Genomic DNA, 26488 nt, shown 5'->3' with positions numbered 1-26488 from the left:
TATGCTGAGAGTGCAGTATGGCAGAGAGGTTCTGCATAGGAGTCAGGGAGAAAAGAAGGACATGGCGCTGAGAGGACTAAGGATTAACAGTTTCCATCCAGACACTTGGACAAGGAGAGGAAGGAGATTAGGGGAAAAGCCGAAAGGGGTTGTTCTCATAAGCAACTTTATGTGATTCTAGGTACATGATTCATTGGGACCCAGATGACAGAGTGAAGCACAGTTAGGAAGAGAGGTATTCTCCCCTCTTATGAAGGAGCCCAGTTCTGCTACCTTGAGGATTCGAAGCTTTAGAGGCATTGGGACCTTGGCATGTACATTTCTAGTCTTAAAATGGGTATCATTGGCAGTTACCTCCCACACATCAATAAGATGCAACCAGCCAAAATGGAAAAACATGGTGGATAGACTGCTTTGGGGGCACTGGTGAGTCAAACCTCAGAGACTCCAAAAATTGGAGATGAAGAGAAGAGCAGCAGAGAAGCTTTGAAGGAAAATCTCCATTCTAGCATAAGTAAGTGAGGGCAATTATAAGAACCCTGGCTTGCTGCTACTAACAGAACTTCTTTTGAACTTTCAGCCACTGAGGAGACTGGAGGCCAGGGAATCTGATGACATAAGGAAGACAGGCATCGGGCCTACCACGGCCCATGCTCAAGGGAACTGGAAACTGTGAGGCCCCACAGAGGCTAGAGTATTATTCTGAGACTAGTTTGTGGTTTAGAAATTGGAAAGATCCAATTAAAACCATGGTAACTAGGTAATCTTACTGCCCCTCAACAGCAGGAGTTTGTGGATCTAAACTTGAAAACTGCTCCAATAGAACTTTCCTCCATGTCTCTATTTCTTTCTGTGTGTCTTTCAGCTTTGCACATGATATAATTGTTTAACGGTAGGTAACTGCATAACTCTCCCCGAAGTCAATTCCCCAAAGAGAGGATGGCAATTGGATCAATTCACCATCATCCCCCAGAGGCAGAGCTCTCATGACAGATTGCCTCACAGGCTTCTTGTCAACCTATAATTGTCAATAAGACAGTTGCCCATCCTGATAAAGTCAGCTGTGATCAGGGTGGAAAGGTGACTAGTCATTAGATACAAAGTTAACAAACAAGGAACCCTTAAAAAGGAGACAATGGAAAGATAATAGTTTTTAGGGCTGTTCACAAATATTCCCATTCTCCTGGGTACAGGGCAAGATCACACACCTAGCATCCCCACTGACCACATAACTTTCTCTGACAAAAGCAATGTGAGTGGAACTGACATATGTCATATCCAGGTGGACAATTTAGGAGCCCTTGCAAGATTCATAATGTTCTCTTTCCCTGTTGTAACCATAGTGGAAATAAATATTGAGATGGAATCTACATTAGCCTGGGTCCCTGAGTGCCTGTATTAAAGCAGAGACCCCCAGCCAACTCACATTAAAAATGTAGCTTGGGGCTTCCCTGGTGGCGCAGTGGTTGAGAGTCCGCCTGCCGATGCAGGGGACACGAGTTCGTGCCCTGGTCCGGGAAGATCCCATGTGCCACAGAGCGGCTGGGCCCATGAGCCATGGCCGCTGAGCCTGCGCGTCCGGAGCCTGTGCTCCACAACGGGAGAGGCCACAGCAGTGAGAGGCCCGCGTACCGCAAAAAAAAAAAAAAAAAAAAATGTAGCTTGACAATCCCACTATTGGGCATATACCCTGAGAAAACCATAATTCAAAAACAGACAAGTACCGCAATGTTCATTGCAGCACTATTTACAATAGCCAGGAAGCAACCTAAGCGTCCATCGACAGATGAATGGATAAAGAAGATGTGGCACATATATACAATGGAATATTAGCCATAAAAAGAAATGAAACTGAATTATTTGTAGTGAGGTGGATGGACCTAGAGTCTGTCATACAGAGTGAAGTAAGTCAGAAAGAAAAAAACAAATACTGTATCCTAACACATATATATGGAATCTAAAAAACAACAAAAATAATGGTTTTGACAAACCTAGGGGCAGGACAGGAATAAAGATGCAGACGTAGAGAATGGACTTGAGGATACAGGGACGGGGAAGGGTAAGCTGGGACGAACTGAGAAAGTAGCATTGACATATATACACTACCAAATGTAAAATAGATAGCTAGTCAGAAGCAGCCACATCGCACAGGAAGATCAGCTCGGTGCTTTGTGACCACGCAGAGGGGTGGGATAGGGAAGGTGGGAGGGAGATGCAAGAGGGAGGGGATTTGGGGATATATGTATACATATAGCTGATTTAATTTGTTATACAGCAGAAACTAACACACCATTGTAAAGAAATTATACTCCAATAAAGATGCTAAAAAATAAAATAAAATAAAGGGGAGGCATCCCTTAAGAAATGAGGGAAAAAAATGTAGCTTGAGCAGGAAACGAACTTTTGTTAAGCCTCAGAGATTTGGGAGTTGTCTTATCACAGCATAGCCTAGCTTATGCTGACTGATAAAAAGTTGAGCAGATACTCTTCAACTTGACCCAATGAGTATTATAGAGTACATAAAAACCATTCCTAAGGGACTCCAAGAAATAGATGTGAAACACTATCGAAGTGGAAACCTTGAAAAGGCTAAGAGGTCCTATAAGAGTTAGAGGTGGGAGCCAGAGGAATAATGTTTATTACTATTGATCTAACTCTATATTCACCACTTGAAAACATGGGATATATTTACATCAGAAAATATATTTGAATCTTCGCCCCAAAAAAGATCTTCTATCTCATAGGAGATAACATTATAAGGAGCTTGTTATTGTTCTTATCTTAAAGTATTTTAAATTAATTCTTCTAGCTCACATTCGACATGAATCTGACACATAGCAAATTATATTTTGTGGCAAATAAGATTATAGACAGTTCCATTATGTAATGACTGTAGCATGATTTAAGCAGTTTATATCTCCTTCAGAGAGTATACAACATAGAGATGTAAATTCTTTTCATTGCAATTCTGCATAAATAGACTTTCTGCAGTGCATTGCCAAACTTGGATCTTGAAAGTGATAAAGTACAGATGCCTACAGTTGCAATCATAAAAATGTAATTGCTGAGAAAAAAATTATTTCTGATCCATTGGAGGAATTTATTACAGAGGGATGAAACTGTGTAAGTTATCACACACAGAAAATGAAAGTGAATGATTGAAATATATCCCAGGCTGAACATCCCTGCAAAATGACCTAGTGATTTACCTGTCCCCAAGAGAAAAAAAAATAGATTAAAGATAAATCAAGTTTGGTGGGGAAGACTCTGGTAACTATAAAAAGAGCAGAATAAAGATTTATGAATAAATGAATTTAGAAGTCAGAGTGGCATAACAGTATCTATGACTAATTACTCCAAAAATTAAAACATAGTTTTGACTTTGAGTTATATACAGAGATGGTAAGTAATTTCTGTGAAACCTTGAAAGCAAAGGAATATAACATGAAGATAAATAATGATGAAAGGTGAAAAATTTTTAATGGGGTTACTAAACTGATAATATTATCTGGTGGCATTATGAACTTAAAGATCATTGAATTCTTTTGGAATGTTTTCCACTATAATCAAAGACTATATGACATGCTTAAAATAAACCATGTAACTATTTCAAATTAAACACTCTCTGAAAAAAAGGAATATGATGAGATATTTAGTATGATGCTATTCTAGGAAAAAAACCTTTAATATAATTTAATGGAATTTTTTACTTGTATTAATAGGTAATACATGATCAAAGTGACAGATACAAGAAGGTTATGCATCAAATCCAAAAAGGTTAGTTATTTTAATTTAATAACTTTGAAATGTGCTGTTTTTTTATAAGGAGAAACCCATTATAATGAAAATCAAGAGTGTATGCAAATAATTTTGATGTACAAAAAGTCTCCTTTATGAGATAGTTCCTGAAAATAGTAAATATTCTATAAATTATTTACATTTTTAATTTCATTTTACTTGAGTATTACTAAGATCTAGAAACTTTTCTTCTGAGATATTGGTGAAGTAGTATACCAAACTTCCTTGAAGATAAAATTAGCACTTACACTTTCATGTAACTGAGAACTATCTGGCATACAATAAGTACTAATTTCTCTTCCCCTGACTCATTTACTTGCAGATCATGAAAAGTCTGAATCCAGGCATCACATTAAAAGCCCTCTAAAATTAGCATAATCACACTTTTCAAAAGAGTTAAATTTCTTCTAATCAAGGTTATCTTCACCCTTCAGGTAATTTTCACCCTTCTAATTTTCTAGGTGGATTCAATAAATGTTTATAGATTAAATAGTTTTTAAACATGCCAGAAAAATACACCTATATTGTGAACAGCATACTCTTTTATGTGAATTTACCGAGAACACTCTCTATTGACTGCTGTATCAAGGTACTTGAATAAAGCAAAATACCTATTGATTTCATTTAGAATATAAAAAGTAGTTTCTCCATAATGATACTTGCTCTGTTCCTAAGAAATATGTCAGCAGCCTTTGTGATTAACAAGTCTTAAGTCCAGCTCTAATGTTCCATAGTTATAGTACAAATAAGGGTTATGCAGTGGCATTAATGTACTTGGCCTTTACCAGCCATCTCCAAAATGAAGGTCATTTCCCCACCCCACCCCCAGTAATTGCACTGGAACAAAATCTGAAATAAATTGTGAGAACTCGCTTAATACCTTCTCCAAACTCTTCCAAAAAATTGCAGAGGAAGGAAAACCCCAAACTCATTCTATGAGGCCACCATCACCCTGATACCAAAACCAGACAAAGATAGTACAATAAAAGAAAATTACAGACCAATATCACTGATGAATACAGGTGCAAAAATCCTCAACAAAATACTAGCAAACAGAATCCAACAACACATTAAAAGGATCATACACCATGATCAAGTGGGATTTATCCCAGAGATGCAAGGATTCTTCAATATATGCAAATCAATCAATGTGATACACCATATTAACAAATTGAAGAAGAAAAACCATATGATCATCTCAATAGATGCAGAAAAAGCTTTTGACAAAATTCAACACCCATTTATGATAAAAACTCTCCAGAAAGTGGGCATAGAGGGAACCTACTTCAACATAATAAAGGCCATATATGACAAACCCACAGCAAACATCATTCTCAATGGTGAAAAACTGAAAGCATTTCCTCTAAGATCAGGAACAAGGCAAGGATTCCACTCTCACCACTATTATTCAACATAGTTTTGGAAGCCCTAGGCACGGCAATCAGAGAAGAAAAAGAAATAAAAGGAATATAAATTGGAAAAGAAGAAGTAAAACTGTCACTGTTTACAGATGACATGATACTATACATAGAGAATCCTAAAGATGCCACCAGAAAACTACTAGAGCTAATCAATGAATTTAGTAAAGTTGCAGTATACAAAACTAATGCACAGAAATCTCTTGCATTCCTATACACTAATGATGAAAAATCTGAAAGAGAAATTAAGGAAACACTGCCACTTACCATTGCAACAAAAAGAATAAAATACCTAGGAATAAACCTACCTAGGGAGACAAAAGACCTGCATGCAGAAAACTATAAGACACTGATGAAAGAAATTAAAGATGATACCAACAGATGGAGAGATATACCATTTTCTTGGATTGGAAGAATCAATATTGTGAAAATGACTACACTACCCAAAGCAATCTACAGATTCAATGCAATCCCTATCAAATTACCAATGGCACTTTTTATGAAACTAGAACAAAAAAATCTTAAACTTTGTATGGAGACACAAAAGACCCCGAATAGCCAAAGCAGTCTGGAGAGAAAAAAACATCACTGGAGGAATCAGACTCCCTGTCTTCAGACTCCACTACAAAGCAACAGTAATCAAGAAAATATGGTACTAGCACAAAAACAGAAATATAGATCAATGGAACAGGATAGAAAGCCCAGAGATAAACCCACACACATATGGTCAACTAATGTATGACAAAGGAGGCAAGGATATACAATGGAGAAAAGACAGTCTCTTCAATAAGTGGTGCTGGGGAAACTGGACAGGTACATGTAAAAGAATGAAATTAGAACACTCCCTAACACCATACACAAAAATAAACAAAATGGATTAGAGACCTAAATGTAAGACTGGACACGATAAAACTCTTAGAGGAAAACGTAGGCAGAACACTCTGACATAAATCACAGCAAGATCTTTTTTGATCCACCTCCTAGAATAATAGAAATAAAAATAAAAATAAACAAAGGGGACCTAATGAAACTTCAAAGCTTTTGCACAGCAAAGGAAACCATAAACAAGACGAAAAGAAAACCCTCAGAATGGGAGAAAATATTTGCAAATGAATCATCAGACAAAGGGTTAATCTCCAAAATATATAAACAGCTCATGCAGCTCAATATTAAAAAAACAAACAACCCAATCCAAAAATGGGCAGAAGACCTAAATACACATTTCTCCAAAGAAGCCATACAGACTGCCAACAAACACATGAAAGAATGCTCAACATCATTAATCATTAGAGAAATGCAAATCAAAACTACAATGAGCTATCATCTCACACCAGTCAGAATGGGCATCATCAGAAAATCTACAAACAACAAATGCTGGAGAGGGTGTGGAGAAAAGGGAACCCTCTTGCACTGTTGGTGAGAACGTAAATTGATACAGCCACTATGGAGAACGGTATGGAGGTTCCTTAAAGAACTAAAAATAGAATTACCATATAATCCAGCAATCCCACTACTGGGCATATACCCTGAGAAAACCATAATTCAAAAAGAGTCATGTACTGCAATGTTCATTGCAGCACTATTTACAATAGCCAGGACATGGAAGCAACCTAAATGCCCATCGACAGACGAATGCATAAAGAAGATGTGGTACATATATACAATGGAATATTACTCAGCCATAAAAAGGAACGAAATTGGGTCATTTGTAGAGATGTGGATGCATCTAGAGACTGTCATACAGTCAGAAAGACAAAAACAAATACCGTATATTAACGCATATATGTGAAACCTAGAAAATGGTACAGATGAACCGGTTTTCAGAGCAGAAATTGAGACACAGAAGTAGAGAAAAAACACATGGACACCAAGGCGGGATAGCAGCAAGGGGTGTGGTGTGATGAATTGGGAGATTGGGATTGACATGACATTTTATACACTGATGTGTATAAAATGGATGAGTAATGAGTAATAAGAAAAAAAATTTAATTAAAACAAACAAACAAAAAAAAACCTTCTCCAAAACACTTGGTAATATATATGAAAAAGCATAAGAATTCTCTTATCTTGGCCACTTACTTTTACATTTAGTAACTAATCCTAAGGAAACAATTTGAACGGATGACAAAAATTTATGTACAAAGATGTTCAGAAGAGCATTATTTATAATGGTAAAAAACTGAAACAACCTAAATGTCCAAAAACGAGAGGCTACTTTAAAAAACTATGGTGCAGCCATATAAAGGATAATTAAACAGCAGTTTTGTTAAATCTCATTCTTACAAAGAATGAGGAAATTATTAAAATATCATTTTAAATATAAGAATGAGATAAAAGCTATAATGAGATAAAAGCTATATATACAGTACCATCTCCACCTTGTACATATATATATGCTTTATATATTTAAGATATATCTACATTCTTTAATATTATAAAGTACTAAGAAGATAACAAAAATCACCCATTATTTTACTGTACTGGAAGTACATGCATCACAATGTTAATGTTTACCTCTTACTGTTAAAATTGTATTTTTTTATTTTCTGGTTTTTCATTGGGTTTTTGTTTTGTTTTGTTTTGCTTTTCCTATTTTTTTAGTGAACTCTATTAGAAAAACAATGAACATGTTTGTTTGTTTCTTTTTAACATGAGACCATTCTGTGGGTGGCTAAGATAGGGACTTCAGTGGAGTCTCAGAATCATCTAATATCAATTTCATACCAGATATTAGTGCCTTTTAGATGCCAAAGTTCATGACTAAGCTATCATCAGTGAGGCACTTGTTTTGAATTGTCTTTCCAGTAGGAGATATCGACTGTGCTAAGTAAAAAAGTGTACAAAGCCTATTCTCAGAGCTACTCCCCTCCCCACCATCCACCTCACAAAGAATACAAGCAGATTTTTAAATTATCAGAGGTAAGGTCACTATTGATTCTCACTTAAGAAACCCTTGAGTACTTCAAGGCCTTAGAAAAAGGGACAATTTGTCTTAGGATGTATGACGTAAGGTGGCCTAAAGGGAGGTTTCCTCGCAAATTTTGGGTTAAAAACAAGAAATTTAAATCTATATTATAGTATAAGTTTCTTAAAGCTCTGCTTTAAGAAAAGCCAATGAATAAACTCTGGGCTTACGTAATAAATAAGTCAGAGAATCATTATGCATATTATCAAGGAATTATTTACTTTATGAAAGACTTTATCACAGAATGCCTTAAATCTCTGCTTTTCTCATACATTTTGGTATTTCAAAAATAATTTCCTATTTGACAAATGAGCCACCATGTACTTTGGGGCAAGTTACTGAAATTCTCTAGGCTGTTTCCTCATCTATGTAACAAGGATGGTTTTAATCATGCTGCCTGCCTCACTCAGTTTTCATGACTATCAAACAAGATAATTTACATAAAGTTACTTTGAAAATTTCATACGCATATTATTACTTCTGTTGCTTTTAAAAGAGAATCTGGGGAGCAGCTTTCAGAATTTTATCATTACTATTACTAAGTACATACTTTTGTACACTTTAAAAACATTTTGAAGGACAATTTTAGATAACATATTCATTCTACAAAAATCAAATCTTTCCTTAGTTCATTATCTATTTTTCCTGTTTTTAGTTCTTTTTCAGTTACTACATGTTGTAATTTCCATGGTATTAATACCTGGATTATGAGAGGCTCCAGCAGCTTCTCTACGGTGAATGTCTGGACCTGCAGATCCTGAGGATTGACATTCAGTGTGATTGGTGTTTCAGCTGACATGACTGCCTGGGCACAAAAACAAAAAGACACTTATTAATAAAGAAAAATACCTTCTAAAGGAAAGCACTAATGAAAATCATAGTGTACATGAGATTAGTATTCAAGCACCTCCTCCTGCTATCAGTTGTAGCCCTCAGAGGACCAGGGTGCCAAGTCCACCTACAGAGAAACAAGATATTCCCCAACTGTTCTCTGAGGTCATGCTTCTGGGCTTAGGTCCTCTGACAAATTAATCTACGCTAGTATGTTCATGACTGAAATAATAACCAGCCAAGGTGACTTTGCATTTGATCAGGAGTCTTAAGTGAAAAAGAATGGCTGAGTTGGTGAGACATATCTTACAGCAAGCAAGTGCTTTGACTTCCATGAACTCATAGCACTGAGACAGCCAGAGCCCATATTTTGCCTATTGTTAATGACAACTCAGATGAGGAATCAGATAGGAATTTGGAAGACAGGTGCTACATCTCTACAGGTGCTATGTCTCTATTTGTCTGGGGAACTGTTTGAGGGTTTTGATTTGGAGAAGAAAGTTTGGGGCAATTTACTTTCCTGTACAGAAAAAAAACTAATATAAATTGGCATTGTTATTATAAAATGACAAATCTGAGAAGGCATTGATATTTGAGCAAGACAAAATAAGAAAAAAATTGCAAGCCATTCTTTAAGACATGAACATTAATCTTAAAAGTCGATGCAGTGAGATTTTCGCATAAGAATACATATATATATCAAATGACCATATGTGGAATTTCATAACATATCCAAAGTAACACATCCGCCGTGAAGACTATTACCCAAATCACTAAGCCCACAGATTTGTATTAACTTGTTCACAGTCAATAATCACCCAGCAAGTATTTACTGAAGGCTCACGGAGATAAACAGTAAGAAACACATCTATCCTATATATAACTTAGCCTATTAAAAATAAACTTAGAGTCTACAGGAATGTGTGTTACTATCAATGCACAAATCTTTCCATTTAACTGTTACCTATTTTCTTTCAAAGTTTCCTATACTTGCAGGCTAAGAGAACATAAGAATCTGCCCCTAGAAAATATCTTGATATTCCCTACAATACTCATTGAAACTAAAACAAAAAAAGAATTAGAATGCATTACTTTTACTTTAGTTTCTCTATTTATTATTTTAGATATAAGGGCAGATAATTGTTTTGTTTTTAGTTGACTGGTTGATTCTATGAATGGACTATGGATGGATAGATGAATGAGTGAAAGAATGAATGAATGAATGAGGACACATTTTCATGGTGTCTCTTTTATCCAGAATCAGTCCTTTTAAGACTCCTCTCACTCTCAGTGATTCTAGGAAAGATGATTGTTCTTTTTCCTATACCTATGCCTCCAACCTCTAAGGGAAATCAGAATCTCAGGGTAGGGCCCATGTTCCCTCCCAACTTCTTCCCCTGAGAGTCTACCCCCATTCTCCTCCAACCCTTTCTCCACTCCCACTGGTCTAGTTCCATAAAATCAGCATATCTTTGCTCTTCAACCTCTCCCACTCACTGGACCCTTCCCCTGGATCCATAAATGTGTTACTGTATATAACCAAAGATAATAATGATGTCTTTGTGTACATGTAACTGAAAAGATCAGTGCTTCACCAAGGCCTTTCCACACCACATATCTGATACATGTGCAGAGAGAGATGCACAAACAGAACCACCCTATAACAAAAACTCTTCCTTCTTGGATCTTATCTTAATGTAATCTAATTCTTAGATTAGTAATAACAATTTTTTTAAATAGAGACAAATACTATAGAACCTAGAAGTCTTACTGCTCTCCAAATATTGGGCTGGCCAAAAGGTTTGTTCGGTTTTTTTCCATAAGATGGCTCTAGTAGCACTTAGTTGTCTTTAACTTCATTCAAAACAATTTTGTTAGATTGTATGTGACAGCTGTCGTATCAGCGTGCATTTAAAAAAGACATCAAAATTGATGAATTTTTGTGTAGCCATTTTAATATTGAAGATGGAAGAAAAAAGGCAACATTTTCAGCATGTTATGCTTTATTATTTCAAGAAAAGTAAAAACACAACCGAAATGCAAAAAAAAAAGATTTGCGCAGTGTATGGAGAAGGTGCTGTGAATGATCAAACATGTCAAAAGTGGTTTGTGAGGTTTCGTGCTGCAGATTTCTTGCTGTACGATGCTCCATGGCCGGGCAGACCAGTTGAAGATGACAGCGATAAAATAGAGACATTAACTGAGAACAATCAATGTTATACCACATGGGAGACAGCCGACATACTCAAAATATCCAAATCAAGCGCTGAAAATCATTTGCACCAGCTTGGTTATGTTCATTGCTTTGATGTTTGGGTTCCACATAAGTTAAGCAAAAAAAACCTTCTTGACCATTTTTCCTCATGCAATTCTCTACTTAAACGTAATGAAAATGTTCCGTTTTTTAAAGAAATTGTGACCAGTAATGAAAAAGTGGATACTGTACAATAATGTGGAATGGAAGAGATCGTGGAGCAAGCGAAATGAACCACCACCAACCACACCAAAGGCTGGTCTTCATCCAAAGAAGGTGATGTTGTGTATATGGTGGGATTGGAAGGTAGTCTTCTATTATGAGCTCCTTCTGGAAAACCAAACAATTAATTCCAACAAGTACTGCTCCCAAGTAGACCAATAGAAAACAGCACATGATGAAAAGCGTCCAGAATTAGTCAACAGAAAGCTCATAATCTTCCATCAGGATAACGCAAGACTGCATGCTTCTTTGACGACAAGGCAAAAACTGTTACAGCTTGGCTGGGAAGTTCTGATTCATCTGCTGTATTCACCAGACATTGCACCTTCAGATTTCCATTTATTTCGGTCTTTACAAAATTCTCTTAATGGAAAAAATTTCAATTCCCTGGAAGATTATAAAAGGCACCTGGAACAGTTCTTTGCTCAAAAAGATTAAAAGTTTTGGGAAGACGGAAATATGAAGTTGCCTAAAAAATGGCAGAAGGTAGTAGAACAAAAGGGTGAATATGTTGTTCAATAAAGTTCTTGGTGAAAATGAAAAACGTGTTTTTATTTTTACTTAAAAACCAAAGGCACTTTTTGGCCAACCCAATATATGCCACATGGCTACACTCCATGATTCTCTTACTGCAAAAATGGATGTGTGAAGTATTCTTGAGAATAATAGGAATCTGCCAAAGACTGTTCCCAGTGACTTACCATAGAAATTTGTACATAGTCAAAATAGTGAATTTCAAATATGCTTATAATCAAATATACTCATAATATTTATAATTCTTTCATGTGTCTTCAGCAAAGTTTGATATTAAAAACAAAGATAATTATGCTGAAAGTTTCAAAGGAAACAATTATGACAAATCTAATAATTTAAAGCATTTAAATACAACTATATACTCCAAAATTGACTACACTATTAAAAACACTAATACATATTAATCACTTTGTGTATAGTATCAAAACATTTTCTAGTCAACTCAGGAAATTGATTTGGAGATCAAGGTAATAATAGGCAGAAAACTGTAGAATTTTGCAAATGAAGTCAAAGCAAGGTCAAAGTCCGACAAATTGTTAGACCTCTTGTAGCAATAACACAATGTGAATCCAAAACAAAAATTCTACTAGGGTGTGGATATTATACCCCAAGGCGTTTGCATTTTATAATCCACAAAATTTTAAGAGTTAGAAAGTACCTCCCAAACAATTCAAGGACACCTCCTACAGTGTCCTTCATTTCAACAATGTACTGGGCTTGGATGAATAGAAATGAGATGCTCACTATACCATTAGATGCCAGTGATTACTTTTATAAAGTTCTTCCTTACGTTGAGTTGAAATCTGCCACTTTTCAACTTCTATCCAACAGAGACTTCATAAAGTAGGAAAGGTACAGGTTGGGAGACAGGCAGACTAGATTAAAATCCTAGTTTTCAGAATCAAAGGGAGGAAAACAAATCTCTTGACAGCAGTAATAGAGGTCTCTAGGGATAGTCCTTAAGGCAGAACAAAGTACCCATGTGGATCCTTCCCGTCTCCCCAAGTTGTCTTTGCCCATAATGCCTGAATTTTCTTTACTCCACTTTATTCCTTGCTTTAAATTGAGCTTACAGCAATTTTAAATTCATTTAGTTAACAAGCATTTCATTTTTAAATGCAGTTAACTCTGAGAGGTCATGGGGGACACACATTCAATCATGCTTTGGAAGAGTACATGAGACCAAGGTGATGTGTCCTCCCAGAACCCATATGTACCCTTTCTGACACACTCAGGATATCCAGTACCCCCAACTCTCTGCTCAATCAGCCCAAGCCTACTTCCAGTACCTATGCCAGCCTCTTCCTGCAATCCATCCTTCCAAGAGTGAATTACAACATGCCCATCCTTACACCTGAGAGGTAGCCAAGAGGCAGCTGTTTGCTGATGAGTATGTATGCAGCTTGGACATGCAAGCTGGGCTGTCCACTTGCATGTACCCAAGGCCTCTCAAGTGCAAGACAGAGCCACAAGTGGAAAGAAAAGGAAGCTGACCATCAAGGTCAGGGGTGAGCTCCCCATCCACCACCTCATTCTAACAAGAAATTTCAAAGAGTACAAGAATTCTAAATACAGATCTATCCTTCCAGGTCATTTTGAAGGTATATTTCTCAAGGTAGAAAGATAGGAGGATAGAACCTACTTTAGTAGCTTGTTAGCTTGACTTGTAGCTTTTACATATGTAAGTATGGTATGCAGGCCTCCATTTTATACTTTCAATCTGCTCACTACAAATGTTAAGGATCAGCCTGCCCAAACTTTCTAGAACTCCATATCACCAAGTTCTTTCTTTTTTTGGTCAGATTTGCTCTTTCATTGTTTCCTCAATCTTCTAAGACATGCAGTTGACACAGAGGTAGGGTAAAAAGTCATCAGTTCTTCCACTTTTCGGAGAAGACTTCCAAGCTTCTATAACAAAATTACTTCTCTTTTCCTCTCTTTTTTCCCCTCATTCAAATGCTCTCTGTTATTATTTTTTCCTTAAGTTTATAGGTTTCCATGCAAGAGTATATGTATATTTCTTTACTGTTTTATTAAAATTATTTTTGTGATCATTCAACATTACATTCATGAGAAAATAAATAAGTATATAAACAATTTAAATACTCAAAAACACAACAAAATTCATATTGATGACCTGGGTGGTGGCAGCAGAAGTGTACAGAAGTGGTCAGATTGTAGATATATTGTGAGCCAATAGGAATTCCTGACATATTGAACACAGGATAAAAAGAACGCAAGATATCTTTAAGTTTTTTGTCTGAAGCAACTGGAAGGATGGAGTGGCCAGTAACTGAGGTAGAGATTGCTGCAGAGAAGGAACAGGAATATGAAGAGCCCAGTTTGGGACATGATAAATTTGAGATGCATATTAGACATCCAAGCGAAGATGTTAAGTAGGCAGTTGGATATATGAGAGCAGAGTTTGGGAGAGAAGTCTGGGATGAAAATACAAATTTCAGAGTTGTCAACATAAAGGTGGATGGAATGAGACAACCAAGGAGGAAGTAAACAGGAAGAGACAGGTCAGAGTGAAAGGACTACTGTGAGTCAGCGGAAATATAGGCAGTGGTACTCAGAGGTTTATAGAATTAAGATTAGCCTTTGAGGGACTTCCCTGGTGGTCCAGTGGCTAAGACTCTGCACTCCCAATGCAGCAACCCCTGGTCAGGGAACTAGATCCTACATGCCACAATAAGAGTTCTCATGACACAATAAGAGTTCACATGCCACAACTAAAGATCCCATGTGCCGCAACTAAGACCCAGCATAGCCTAATTAATTAACTTTTTAAAAATTTGCCTTTGATTGAACTAGTAAAATATGGCTCTTCTGGCAGACCAGTTAGAAAAAGGGTAAACATAGCCCAGTAGGTATTAGCAGGAAGGCCCCCAGTTTGTCCAGCAGAGGGAGGGCTAGATTTCAGCTCCTCTCAGCCCCTCAGCAGGGCAATATGCAGCAGCCAGTGTGAGACAAACTGCTGCTCCCCTACTCCCATTGTCTGCTTTATAAAGATTCCTAAATTCTCCTACATTTCATCACCATTGGATCTCAGTAATTAAGAGCACTGGCTTTGAAGTTGGACTGCCTGGGTGAGAATCTAGGCTGTGTTCCTTGCTCACTGGTGACTTTAGACAAGCTAGTAAACCTCCCTAAACATCAATTTTATCATCTGTAAAATGAGAATAATAAGAGTACCCTCTTCAAAAGGATCTTGAAGATTAAAATTAAAAATCCATATAAAAGTCATAACTTGACCCATGCTTCAGACACCTACTAAGGGCTGAACAAATATTAGTTGATATTATTACCCCCTTTTCAACAGGAAAGCGGAATCTACTTGTCTACATTTAGGTTAAACATATCTCTTTCATCTATAGAGCTTGTAATTATTATTCAAGAATGCAAGAATGCTTTCACTCTTAGTTCCCATAACTAAAGGGCTTAAAACAGAGCTTCCCTCTGGTGACTCATTTCATTGGATCTCTTGACTTCAAAATCTAAGGCATATTTCCTACATGTGCATTAATTAGAAATGCAACATGCCTAAATACTCTTTAAAAAAAAATTCCTAATGCATAACAGCCTCATAAAGGATCTTGAGCCCTTTGAAAGTAATTCCAGAGTGATACATAAAAGGTATGCACTAAAGTTAGGGCTACAATTGTTAAATGCACTACATGTCCAGATCCCCAAGACTCTGAACTTTTTATTTCCTTAACTTCCAAGAATTCTGGGTTTCAACACGATAAAAAAAGTTACATTTCATAATAAAAAGTAAATATCTTTAGCATGTGAAATTCAAACTTTCAAAAACTTCTTGGAAGCATTTGAAGTTCTTTTTAACAACTTTTGGATAGTCATCTTACTGATGTTTTTTGAAAAATAATCAAATTGAGCTCCTCCCCCCAAAATTATGAGTTTTATAGATTCTTTATGAGAAGACTCAAATTAAATTAAAACGTTTGCTTCCTCTGTTCATAGTAACCAAAATAAAACTTGTTTCCCCACACACAACCTAAATGATAGCTGCAAAAAAACGTCAGAAAACAAACAAAAAATCCAAAAGACTGACTTAACTAATATGAAATAAAACAAAGGAAAACATCAGATTCTACTTATATTTAGGTCTTATATCCTTCTTGTAGTGAATGGCTGGTCAAGTCTAACGGCCCTCCAAAATAAAGCAAAACGTTGTAATTCAATTTCTGATTTAACTGAAAAGTAACATTGTATATAAGAATTTTATAAGATGACCTTATTACCCCTCTTCTGATAACACACCTTTTATGTTATTTTATGAAATGCCAGTTCACACTAAAAGCTCACCCTGCCTTTCACAATGGCACACATTTTCAAAATTGCAGGTATGAAGAAAGGACAAAAATGCCCCATGGTTATTCTGTGTAGCAATGCCTTTCAATTTAAGGACATTTTGTACCATATAAAATTATACCAGAACTGAGATCCTATCTCATATAAGCCCAGCATAAATGTTACCCACCTGTTATTTAAAAAGCCAAACAACTAAATTAGTCCAATTGAAGTCTAAGAAGAAGATAATCTAGTGTGTGAAAGCTCAGAGAAGCTTTCATTGAATCACCCACAACAAGAATAACCTTCAGCTATAAGCATCAAGTTTAAGCAACCAGGGCAGAAGTAACATGCCCTTCATATACACCTTGAAAGTGACAGTAGCTTTTGTTGCTGCAAGTCCAGTGGGCCTATGGGTCAGTTCCACTCCAAAATATTATAAGACAGCTCAAATATATGTGAATTCTCCTAAGGTCTGGTATTTTTGAAAAGCAGAGAACAAAACAGAAAATAGTGAAAGAAGTAGAATTCTTGTCAACCTCAATTTGAAGCAAAAAAATTCCCATTTCTTCTTTGTTCTCTGATTACCTAGAAATAAATAAGAGCCTGCTTATCATAATAGCGAAAATAAAACCAAAGTCTTTGAAAACACTACATTCATTTTTCTACAAATCTATTAATATACTGGGGGAAACCAATAGTATATAACTGTTTTGAGAACTTCAGCTGCTTCTCTGACTCCTGGTTTTCCATTCTTCCATATTCTCTGAAGAGAGGTTTTAAATCTGCCAGAATCTTCAATCTAACTGTCCAAGTTCACTATTTTACCACTAGTTTTCAAAATTTTCTCCAGGAACTCTAGCTATATACCTATTAACCCTATTTAACCATTTCTCATCCCACATGCTAAGTATTCTTTCTATAGTAAACAAAAGACTTTCTCCTCTGGCTTCAAAATACCGCTTTCTACCCTTCTGCCATTCTTTCCCAGTATCTTTTACTAGCTCCTCCTTATCTACTAACTCCTGTTAACTAGGGGTCTAAACCCCAGGATCCATCCCTTACATGCTAGTCTCTGCTCCACACTATATTGTTCTTTCAGAACAATCTCATCCTAGAGTTTCAGTTCAACTTACAGCCTCTGATTCAACAGTCCAGACCTCTCACCTGAGCTTCAGAGCCCCCAGATCCACACACACACACACACACAAGCACATACACACTCATGGTAGAAGTAAGCAATGCTTTACTCTGTATACTATACAGAACTCTAAGAGAATCACCATCATCTCCTAGGATTTACTATAAAATATGGTAGAATAAATACATGTTTATGTCACTTACTTCCATCAAAACTAATGGAATACAGAAAAACTCAAAATCAAAATTTCCTCCACCTTCAAGGAAACTTGGCATTACCCCAAATTACGAATAAAGAAATAAAATGAAATCTTGACTATTTTTTTAAAAAGGAAAGTGAAAGTCTATACACACCTCAACAGGAAATAATTTTCTCTAAAAGTGCCACGACCCTGAAATTCCTGTCCAAGCGTCCTTTGATTAGAGAATTAAGATGTAGGGCATGGATAGGTCCAGTAATCAAAGGGGATATCCCTATTTGAAAGACCCAGTTTGATACTGTAGAATCACAAAAGTGAGAAGTCAGGATTAGCACGATGACATGCCATTTCTGTCTGTGACTAAGCCCAGGTAGCCAGGGGAACTGCTAGAGGTCAAGTAGAGGCAAGGAAAGAAGGGACGTTAAATCATCAGCTCACAGTGCTAACAGTCTGTGACTTATAGGACTTTACCATGAAGCACACTGAGTTTTGGAGCACCAAACAATGAAAGGAAAATGTTCCTAGGAGCAAAAAAATAACAACTTTGGTAAGAAAGTAAAAATTGCCAACAACCTCAACTCACTCCCGCCCAAGCCTGATCCTCCCTACACTGTTCAGTAAATGTCTGGTGGTACACAAATATCAGTAATGGGAACACTACATAAAAAGTGCCAAAAAAAAAAAAAAAAGAGAGAGAGAGAGAAAGAAGAAATGAGAGGAACCAAAAAATGTATATGAATAAGGATTAATGAAGGAAACAGAGGAGTTATACTACCTTTACACAAGAAAGCTGTGACTGCAAAAAGGCTTGCATTCTTGCTTATACTTTCTTTTTTTTTTTAATACATCTTTATTGGAGCATAATTGCTTCACAATACTGTGTTAGTTTCTGTTGTACAACAAAGTGAATCAGCCATATGCATACATATATCCCCATATCCCCTCCCTCCCACCCTCCCTATCCCACCCCTCTAGGTCATCGCAAAGCACCGAGCTGATCTCCCTGCTGCTGCTTCCCACTAGCTATCTATTTTACATTTGGTAGTGTATATATGTAGATGCTACTCTCACTTCACCCCATCTTCCCCCTCCCCTAACCATGTCCTCAAGTCCATTCTCTACGTCTGCGTATTTATTCCTGCCCTGCAACTAGGTTCGTCAGTACCATTTTTTTTTTTAGATTCCATATATATGCGTTAGCATATGGTATTTGTTTTCCTCTTTCTGACTTACTTAACTCTGTATGACAGACTCTAGGTCCATCAACCTCACTACAAATAACTCAATTTCGTTTCTTTTTATGTCTGAGTAAAACAACAAGAATAACAACCAGAAAAAAAAAAAAAAAACCTGAAGGATAAACCGAAAACAAATTAAAATTGTTGTCCTCAGGACGAGGGAAAGAACAGAGCAGAGGAGACAGAGATGAATGCTAGACTTCTCTGAATATACCTAGTTTTAGAGTTTTGATGTTGGAGCCACGTAAATGTTTTACGTGAGTAAAAAGCAATTAACTCATAAATCAATTCTGAAAAATCAGAAGTAAACAAAAAAAAAAACCTTAACTATATTTCACATTAGCTTCACATTAGCTTCATAAACACTCAGAAATAATTTCAAGGAACTTCAAAACACAGTATTTTTTAAATAAGCTTTAAGGATATATTGTACAACACGGGGAATAAAAGCAATATTTTATAACTATAAATGGAGTATAACCTTTAAAAACTGTGAATTACAAAAATTATGAACCACCTGAAACTTATATAATATTGTACACAACTATACTTCAATAAAAAATAAAGTTTTTAAAAAAAATTTTTAAGTTAAAAAACAAACAAACAAACAGTATTTTTACTCTAATCCTAGAGGGATATCCTCCAGGACAAAAAGAATGTCAAAGTAATTTTAAACTACACTTAGTATTCTTATTATATATGTGTGATATATATATTCTTATTATATATGTATACATACATGTGTATACACACACATTAGGCTAGAGCAAATAAATAATTATATTCATACTATTAGGAAATAAGATTTCCAGCATAAGAGAAAAAGGAGATACAGATGGCCAACAGGCACATGAAAGATGCTCAACATCACTAATCACCCGAGAAATGCAAATTAAGACTACAGTGAGATATCACCCAACACCTGTCAGAATGGCTACCATCAAAAAGAACATAAATAACAAATGTTGGCGAGGATGTAGAGAAAGGGAACCTTTGTACACTGTTGATGGGAATGTAAAACTGGTGCAGCCACTGTGGGAAACAGTATGGAGTTTCCTCAAAACACTAAAAATAAAACTACCATATGATCCAGCAATTCCACTCCTGGGTATATATCCAAAGAAAACGAAAACACTAATCCGAAAGGATACATGTACCCCAAAGTTCATAGCAGAATTATTTACAATTGCAAGGTATGGAAGCAACCTAGGTGTTCATCAACAGATGAATGGATAAAGAAGATGTGGTATATAAATACAATGGAATACTACTCAGCCATAAAAAAAGAATGAAATTTTGCCATTTGCAACAACATGGATGGACTTAGAGGGCACTATGCTTAGTGAAATAAGTCAGAGAAGGACAAATATTGTATGTTATCATTTACATGTGGAATCAAAAAATTAAAACAAATTAGTGACTATAACAAAAAAGAAAGAGACCCACAGATACAGAGAACAAACTAGTGGTTACCAGTGGGAACAGGGGAAGGGCAAGATAGGGATGGGAAATTAAGAGCTACAAACTACTAGGTATAAAATAAATGGGCTACAAGATATATTGTACAGCACAGGGAATATAGCCAATATTTCATAATAACTACAAATGGAGTATAAAAAATCTGAGGGACTTCCCTGGTGGTCCAGTGGCTAACACTCCATGCTCCCAGTACAGGGGGCCTGGGTTTGATCCCTGGTCAGGGAACTAGATCCCACATGCCACAACTAAGAGTTTGCACACCGCAACTAAAGATCCTGCATGTTGCAACTAAAGACCCTTCATGCCACAATGAAGATCCTGTGTGCGGCAACGAAGACTTGGCACAGCCAAATAAATAAATATTTTAAAAAAATTTTTTGAATCTCTATGTTGTACACCTGAAACTAATATAATACTGTAAGTCAACTATACTTCGATATAAATAAATAAATAAGAAAAAATATACAAATATAAAATCAAAAATTTTAAATTAAGCCCTATAATCTTATTTTGAGTTGGAAATATCAGTATGATCTGATTATATATTTTTCCCTTCCTAAAACACAATCTATTTCCTAGCTATGTTCACAAAAAAAAATTTTTTAATTGGCAACAATGGCAACCTGGTGCACAGATTATGTTCCCTAAATACTATTTTCCACTAAGAAGACTTAGGCTCCTCGGTGGAAAGGCTGATTGAAGATCTAGTGCAGGAAATGTACAAAATGAGCCTAGAACATCTTCTTGTGCTAGAAATCAAGGCTCACTTGGGTTTTGTCAAAATGCTTAGTAAACAATTTAAAGGGGTTCTCAATGGCCAAAAATGGGGAAATTTGAGCATCAAAAGAATAAAAAATTACAGTATTCTGAAATATGTCCCACATATAAAAATTAAAAAAAAAAAAACCTCATTGGTCACCTTCCAAAGTTGCTAGAACACCATCCTCTTTTTCTGAAAATTGATAAACAATGGGAAATAATCAATATTTTCCTGATTTTCTGGTATGAACTATACTTTTGACTAATGAAATAGTAAGGGAAGAGTACTTTATAGCATGATCCCAACTGATAAAACTAATAAAGAATTATAGAATGATAAAGTCACCATTTACAACCCCTTAAAAAATAATAGGCTATACAATAATTACCAATATGAAGGCTAAAATCATTAACTGACTGATTAATAGGGAACTATGAGAATCAGGCTTACAGAGCATGAATGCAGTGATCAATTTTAACATTACCAAAAGTGAGATAACCCAGACTCGTGTATTAGACATAATATTAAATGGACAATTGATTTTCAATAAAGGTGTCAAGGTAACTCAATGGAAAAAAGGTAGTCTTTTCAACAAAGGGTGCTGAAATCATTGAACAGCCACTCATAAAACAGGAACCTTGACCCTTTCCTCACACCATATACAAACATTTACTTGAAATGGATCATAGAGCTAAAGATAAGATCTAAAGCTATTAAATTTCTCAGTGAAAACATAGGAGAAAAGTTTTGTTACCTTGGGTTAGGCAAAGGTTTCTCAGATACATCCAAAGCATGATCCATAAAAGAAAAAAAAATCAATAAACTGCTTCAACAAAATTTAACATTGCTGCTCTCTGAAAGACAATGTTAAGAAAATGAAATGGCAGGGACTTCCCTGGTGGTCCAGTGGTTAAAAATCAACCTTCCAATGCAGGGGATGCGGGTTCGATCCCTGGTTGGGGAACTAAGATCCCACATGCCGCGGGACAACTGAGCCCGCGCGCCACAACTACAGAGGAGCCCATGCGCTGCAAGGAAGAGCCCGCACTCCGCAATGAGAGGTCCCACATGCCACAACGAAGATCCCTCAACTAAGACCCCATGCAGCCAAATAAATATTTAAAAAAAAAGAAAAGAAAAGAAAGTGAAATGTCAAACCACAGCTGAAGGATGGGATGAAGCATTTTTTTTTTGGTGGTACGCGGGCCTCTCCCGTTGCGGGACGCGCAGGCTCAGCGGCCGTGGCTCACGGGCCTAGTCGCTCCGCGGCATGTGGGATCTTCCCGGACCGAGGCACGAACCCGTGTCTCCTGCATCGGCAGGCGGACTCTCAACCAGTGCGCCACCAGGGAAGCCCGGGATGAAGCATTTTTAAAACCCATATATGAAAAAGGACTTGTAACCAGAAAATATAAATAATACTTAAAAATCAAAATCTTTTTTAAAAAATTCAGTTTTTTAAATGGGCAAAATATTTGAAAAGACACTTCACCAAGAAGATGACATATAAGCGCATGAAAAATGCACATCATAAGTCACTAGAGAAACGCAAATTTAAGGTCACAATACATACTGCTACACACCTACTGTAATGGCTAAAATTAAAAAGACTGCCAATACTAGAGCTAGCAAAGACGAGAAGCAAATGGATATCTCACACATTTGCTAGTGAAAATGAAAACTGGTACAGCCACTTTATAAAACAGCTCGGAAATTTCTTATAAAGTTAAACATGCACCCAGCCTATGACCTAGCAATTCCACTCCTTAGACATTTACCCAAGAGAAATGAAAGTATATGTCCACCTAGAGACCTATATGCAAATGTTTATGGGGGCCTTATTCACAAGAGTCAGAAACTGAAAACAACTCAGATTTCCATCAACAGGTAAATAAACAATTTATGATACCATCATACTGTCACATGTTATGCAAGAAAAAAATGAACAACAGATACAGGCATCAACATGAATATCTCACAAAAGCATTATGCTAACTGATAGAGTCAGACAAAATTACACACTGCATGATGCCACTTATATGACATTCTTGAAAGGGCAAAAATATAGGCACAGGAAACAGATCAGTAGTTGTCAGTGACTGAGGGTTAAGGGAGAAGATAACTGCAGATGGCACAAGGAAACTTTGGATTGACTCAAATAGAAATGTTCTATTTGTTTATGGTGGTGATTATATGATTGTGTATAACTGTCAGAAATCATCAAACTGTAAACTTATAAAGAGTGAATTTAATGCATATAAATTTTTCCTTAATAAATCTGACTTTTAAAAACTCTTTTCTGTTTATCTCTTACCAGTGACACAAAAAATATTTCTCAATTACTTCATTTACTATATAATTACAGATTTCTACTGATATCCATTGGCTCTATAAGCTCTTTGAATGGATCTCTCACTAGGATCTCTGAACTAATGCTTTCGAAAGCTAATTTGTTTTTCTTAAGCGTCCTTGACCACTCTGGTACATCACTCAGTTTATTTGGTGCCTAAATCCTACTTAGCTTCTAAAGAATATCTGCTTCCCAGGTTTCAGATATGTGTGTCCAGGTTATCCACAATCTCATCCCATGCAGCTGATGGGTTATCTATCCGATTGATATTTTTTTCTGGCAAGAACTCTAAGTCAACCTGCGTATGTGTTTACAAAACTACAAAAATAAAACCTTTGAGTATTTGCTTTGTTTTTGTAGTGCTTTTTTTAAAAGATAATCATTTCTTATTGATTTTATTGTTAACGGAATATTTAAAAAATCAGAGCCAAATGATTGGCCCTGACTCATCATGTTAATTTAATATCTGAAAATATCACTGAAGATCCGTAGCAAAACTTTAACTGCTACACTTTTGTCCCTTTTCAATACTGTTGGGTGAAACCAGTGAGTTTCTAACTTTGTTCACTTATACAAGCCAGTTTTAGCAGGGTGTGCGACACCGAGTCCAGCGTCTTCAACACAGTAGTTGGTTTTTGAGTATTTGAAGATCAAAGTACATTAAGAAGTCCTGCCTCTGAATTCCTTCCTCCTACCCAACAACTTTTTTCCAAGTTAGATTGATCCAGTTAATTGTGATCGAACAGAAGTTGAAATTCAAATTAAATTTATAACCAAATTGAGTGAAAGGAAGGAAAGTAGCCAATAACCTATTCAGAAAAATTTTAAAATACCAGGACTAGATTCATAGATTCATACAAAATTGCCAGATATATTCTAAACATGGGCTTGATCATGTCTGTTCTAATGTGTACATATATGACCTTATTTAAATAACTTCTTGTTTCCAAAAAACTATGCCTCTTTAATCATTCTTCTGAATTTAGTAACAGACCAAATTTTATTCTGCTCCTAGAAAACTTAAAGCCACACTTATGCCTATATAAATCAGCATGTGGGTTAAAAGGGCAGCAGTTCTCCACTTTTTTTCCCACTAAAACACGAGTGACATTTAAAGTATATTTAATATTCACTGTCCAACATACCTCTCCCACTCTGGACTGCCACCCTTGGTAAGGGAGATAGCTAGTTTGCATGAAATTCCCCCACAAGATTTCTATATATAATCCTATATTTTGTCTCCCATCAATCCATCATACACCAGTGTCATAAAACCATAGTCAAGAACTGCTGCAGCTCAGCCTTATTCCTGGCTCTGTTTTATATCTCATACGTATTTTTCTTTCTACTTTCACTCCACTTTTATCCTTTTTTGAATTTCACATAGCCTTGTAAGTCACCTTAAATCCTTTCTAGAACAAGGTAAGGAATAAATAAATAATCATTCCATATATCTGCAAAAGCAATCTCTTCTCATTTACCCTAGATAAAGCCTTAAAACTTTAACTACTTGCAGCCTCTTAACTATTCTCTACCATATTAAACATACAAGTATCAAAATCACAAGTTCCTATTTTTTGGTTTTATTAATTTTCTTTTTAAAAATATTAAGGCTGCATACAGAAAAATACAGGAAAAGTATCCCCGCACAATTTAAGTTTAGAGGCCCATAATAGAAATTAAATTGTTTGCACAAAGAACCTGCTTGCTGCATAACTTTTGTGTCTAAAGAATGTAAAGCTTCCAGTGTCTTGTATACAGTTACTCGAATAGTAATAGCTCAGCTACAGAGAAGGAATTTTTAAGTGCTTTGATATAAAACTACTATAGCTTGGGCATTGGCACACAAGAATTCGTTTCGGCGCTATTTTTAAAGCCACTAATAAATACTTCAAATACCAGAACTGAGCCTCTGCTCAACTGAGTCTGCCTCAATTGACGTGAAAGAAAAAGTATGTAAGAGAATCACATTTTTATTTAAAACTGAAATGCCTGCTAATCTACTTGGAAAAGTATATATAAAATTGGAACTTTCATAAAGTAATTTAGAGTTTAGTGTTGTTAAAAGGAAAATTAGTTATAAAAGTAATAAATGCACAACATAGTAGTTTCTATTCATCCCATTTTATAGAAATAATGTCCTTTAATTTCCCCCAAAGTTATCCAGCCAAGTAACACATTATCTATAATTAGGATTTGCCTTATAGCAAAGTTTGATTTTAAAAAGTTTGACACTTCACTCACCTACTGCAGGACAGAGTATTGCCCATATACAGATACTAAACCAACTGTCTAAGCAAGTTCTTGTGTTTAGAAATTCAGTGCCACTATTATGGCTCACAATTTGGCTTATGATGCATTTGTAAGCAAACAGCCTGACAAGCACCCTAGTGTATTTCAGGATGACTGACAGGACACAGTGGCTCAAACAGGAAAGGGGGATGGGTGCTCTTAAAGCAACATACCAGTGAAAGGCAACATTAAACAGTAGAATCAGATTGAAATTATATTTTTCAAGTTTGCAATGAAATAATAACATATTGTCCAATTCAAGCTTTTAAACATAACTTTCATGTCATTATGTGCCCCAAACACTGTAAATTCCAAACAGACTTTAAGAATTTAAAATATAGAAAGAAAAAATTAAAAACAAACATGCTAAATGATACTTCCCTGTACCTATCAAACTTCTAAATTACTTAAGACTATTCCAATTATTTTTAACAGAAATTAGGTCAGGGTACCCAGAGAAAAGCAGTTCTTATCTCACCTCTAGATATTTGCCAATCACTCTTACAACAGTAATTTAACTAATAAAAGTAATTTAAGTAGCTTGGATTATTCAAATCTCTTATTGAAGATGGGGCAGGAGATCTATATATTTTGCCCCTGCTGTGTTTCTTCCCTGTGACCTACTTCCATTGTTTAAAAATAGATCATTGGGTTAGGAAATTTCAATTATGGGTATTTCCATATTAGTTTCAC

General features: G+C 36.0%; 1 protein-coding gene across 11 annotated transcripts in view; it reads right to left on the bottom strand.

The window, feature by feature from the left end:
- Positions 1-26488, bottom strand: part of CTNNA3 (catenin alpha 3) — a 1677393-nt gene that overhangs the window by 1562400 nt on the left and 88505 nt on the right. For 6 of the 11 annotated variants that reach the window (XM_079899786.1, XM_079899790.1, XM_079899787.1 and 3 more), the window contains one exon: positions 8882-8986. In XM_079899786.1, the coding sequence (XP_079755912.1) occupies positions 8882-8980 (99 nt within the window). In that variant the 5' untranslated portion in view covers positions 8981-8986. Of the gene's footprint in view, positions 1-8881; positions 8987-25747; positions 25816-26488 lie in introns of those variants that run through there. The other 5 variants (XM_079899778.1, XM_079899785.1, XM_079899783.1 and 2 more) reach the window with 2 other exon arrangements.

The sequence above is a fragment of the Stenella coeruleoalba genome (genome assembly GCF_951394435.1).
Source record: "Stenella coeruleoalba genome assembly, chromosome: 16".
Taxonomy (NCBI): Eukaryota; Metazoa; Chordata; class Mammalia; order Artiodactyla; family Delphinidae; genus Stenella; species Stenella coeruleoalba.
The sequence above is the reverse complement of the archived record's forward strand: the minus strand, read 5'-3'. Positions and strand labels throughout refer to the sequence as shown.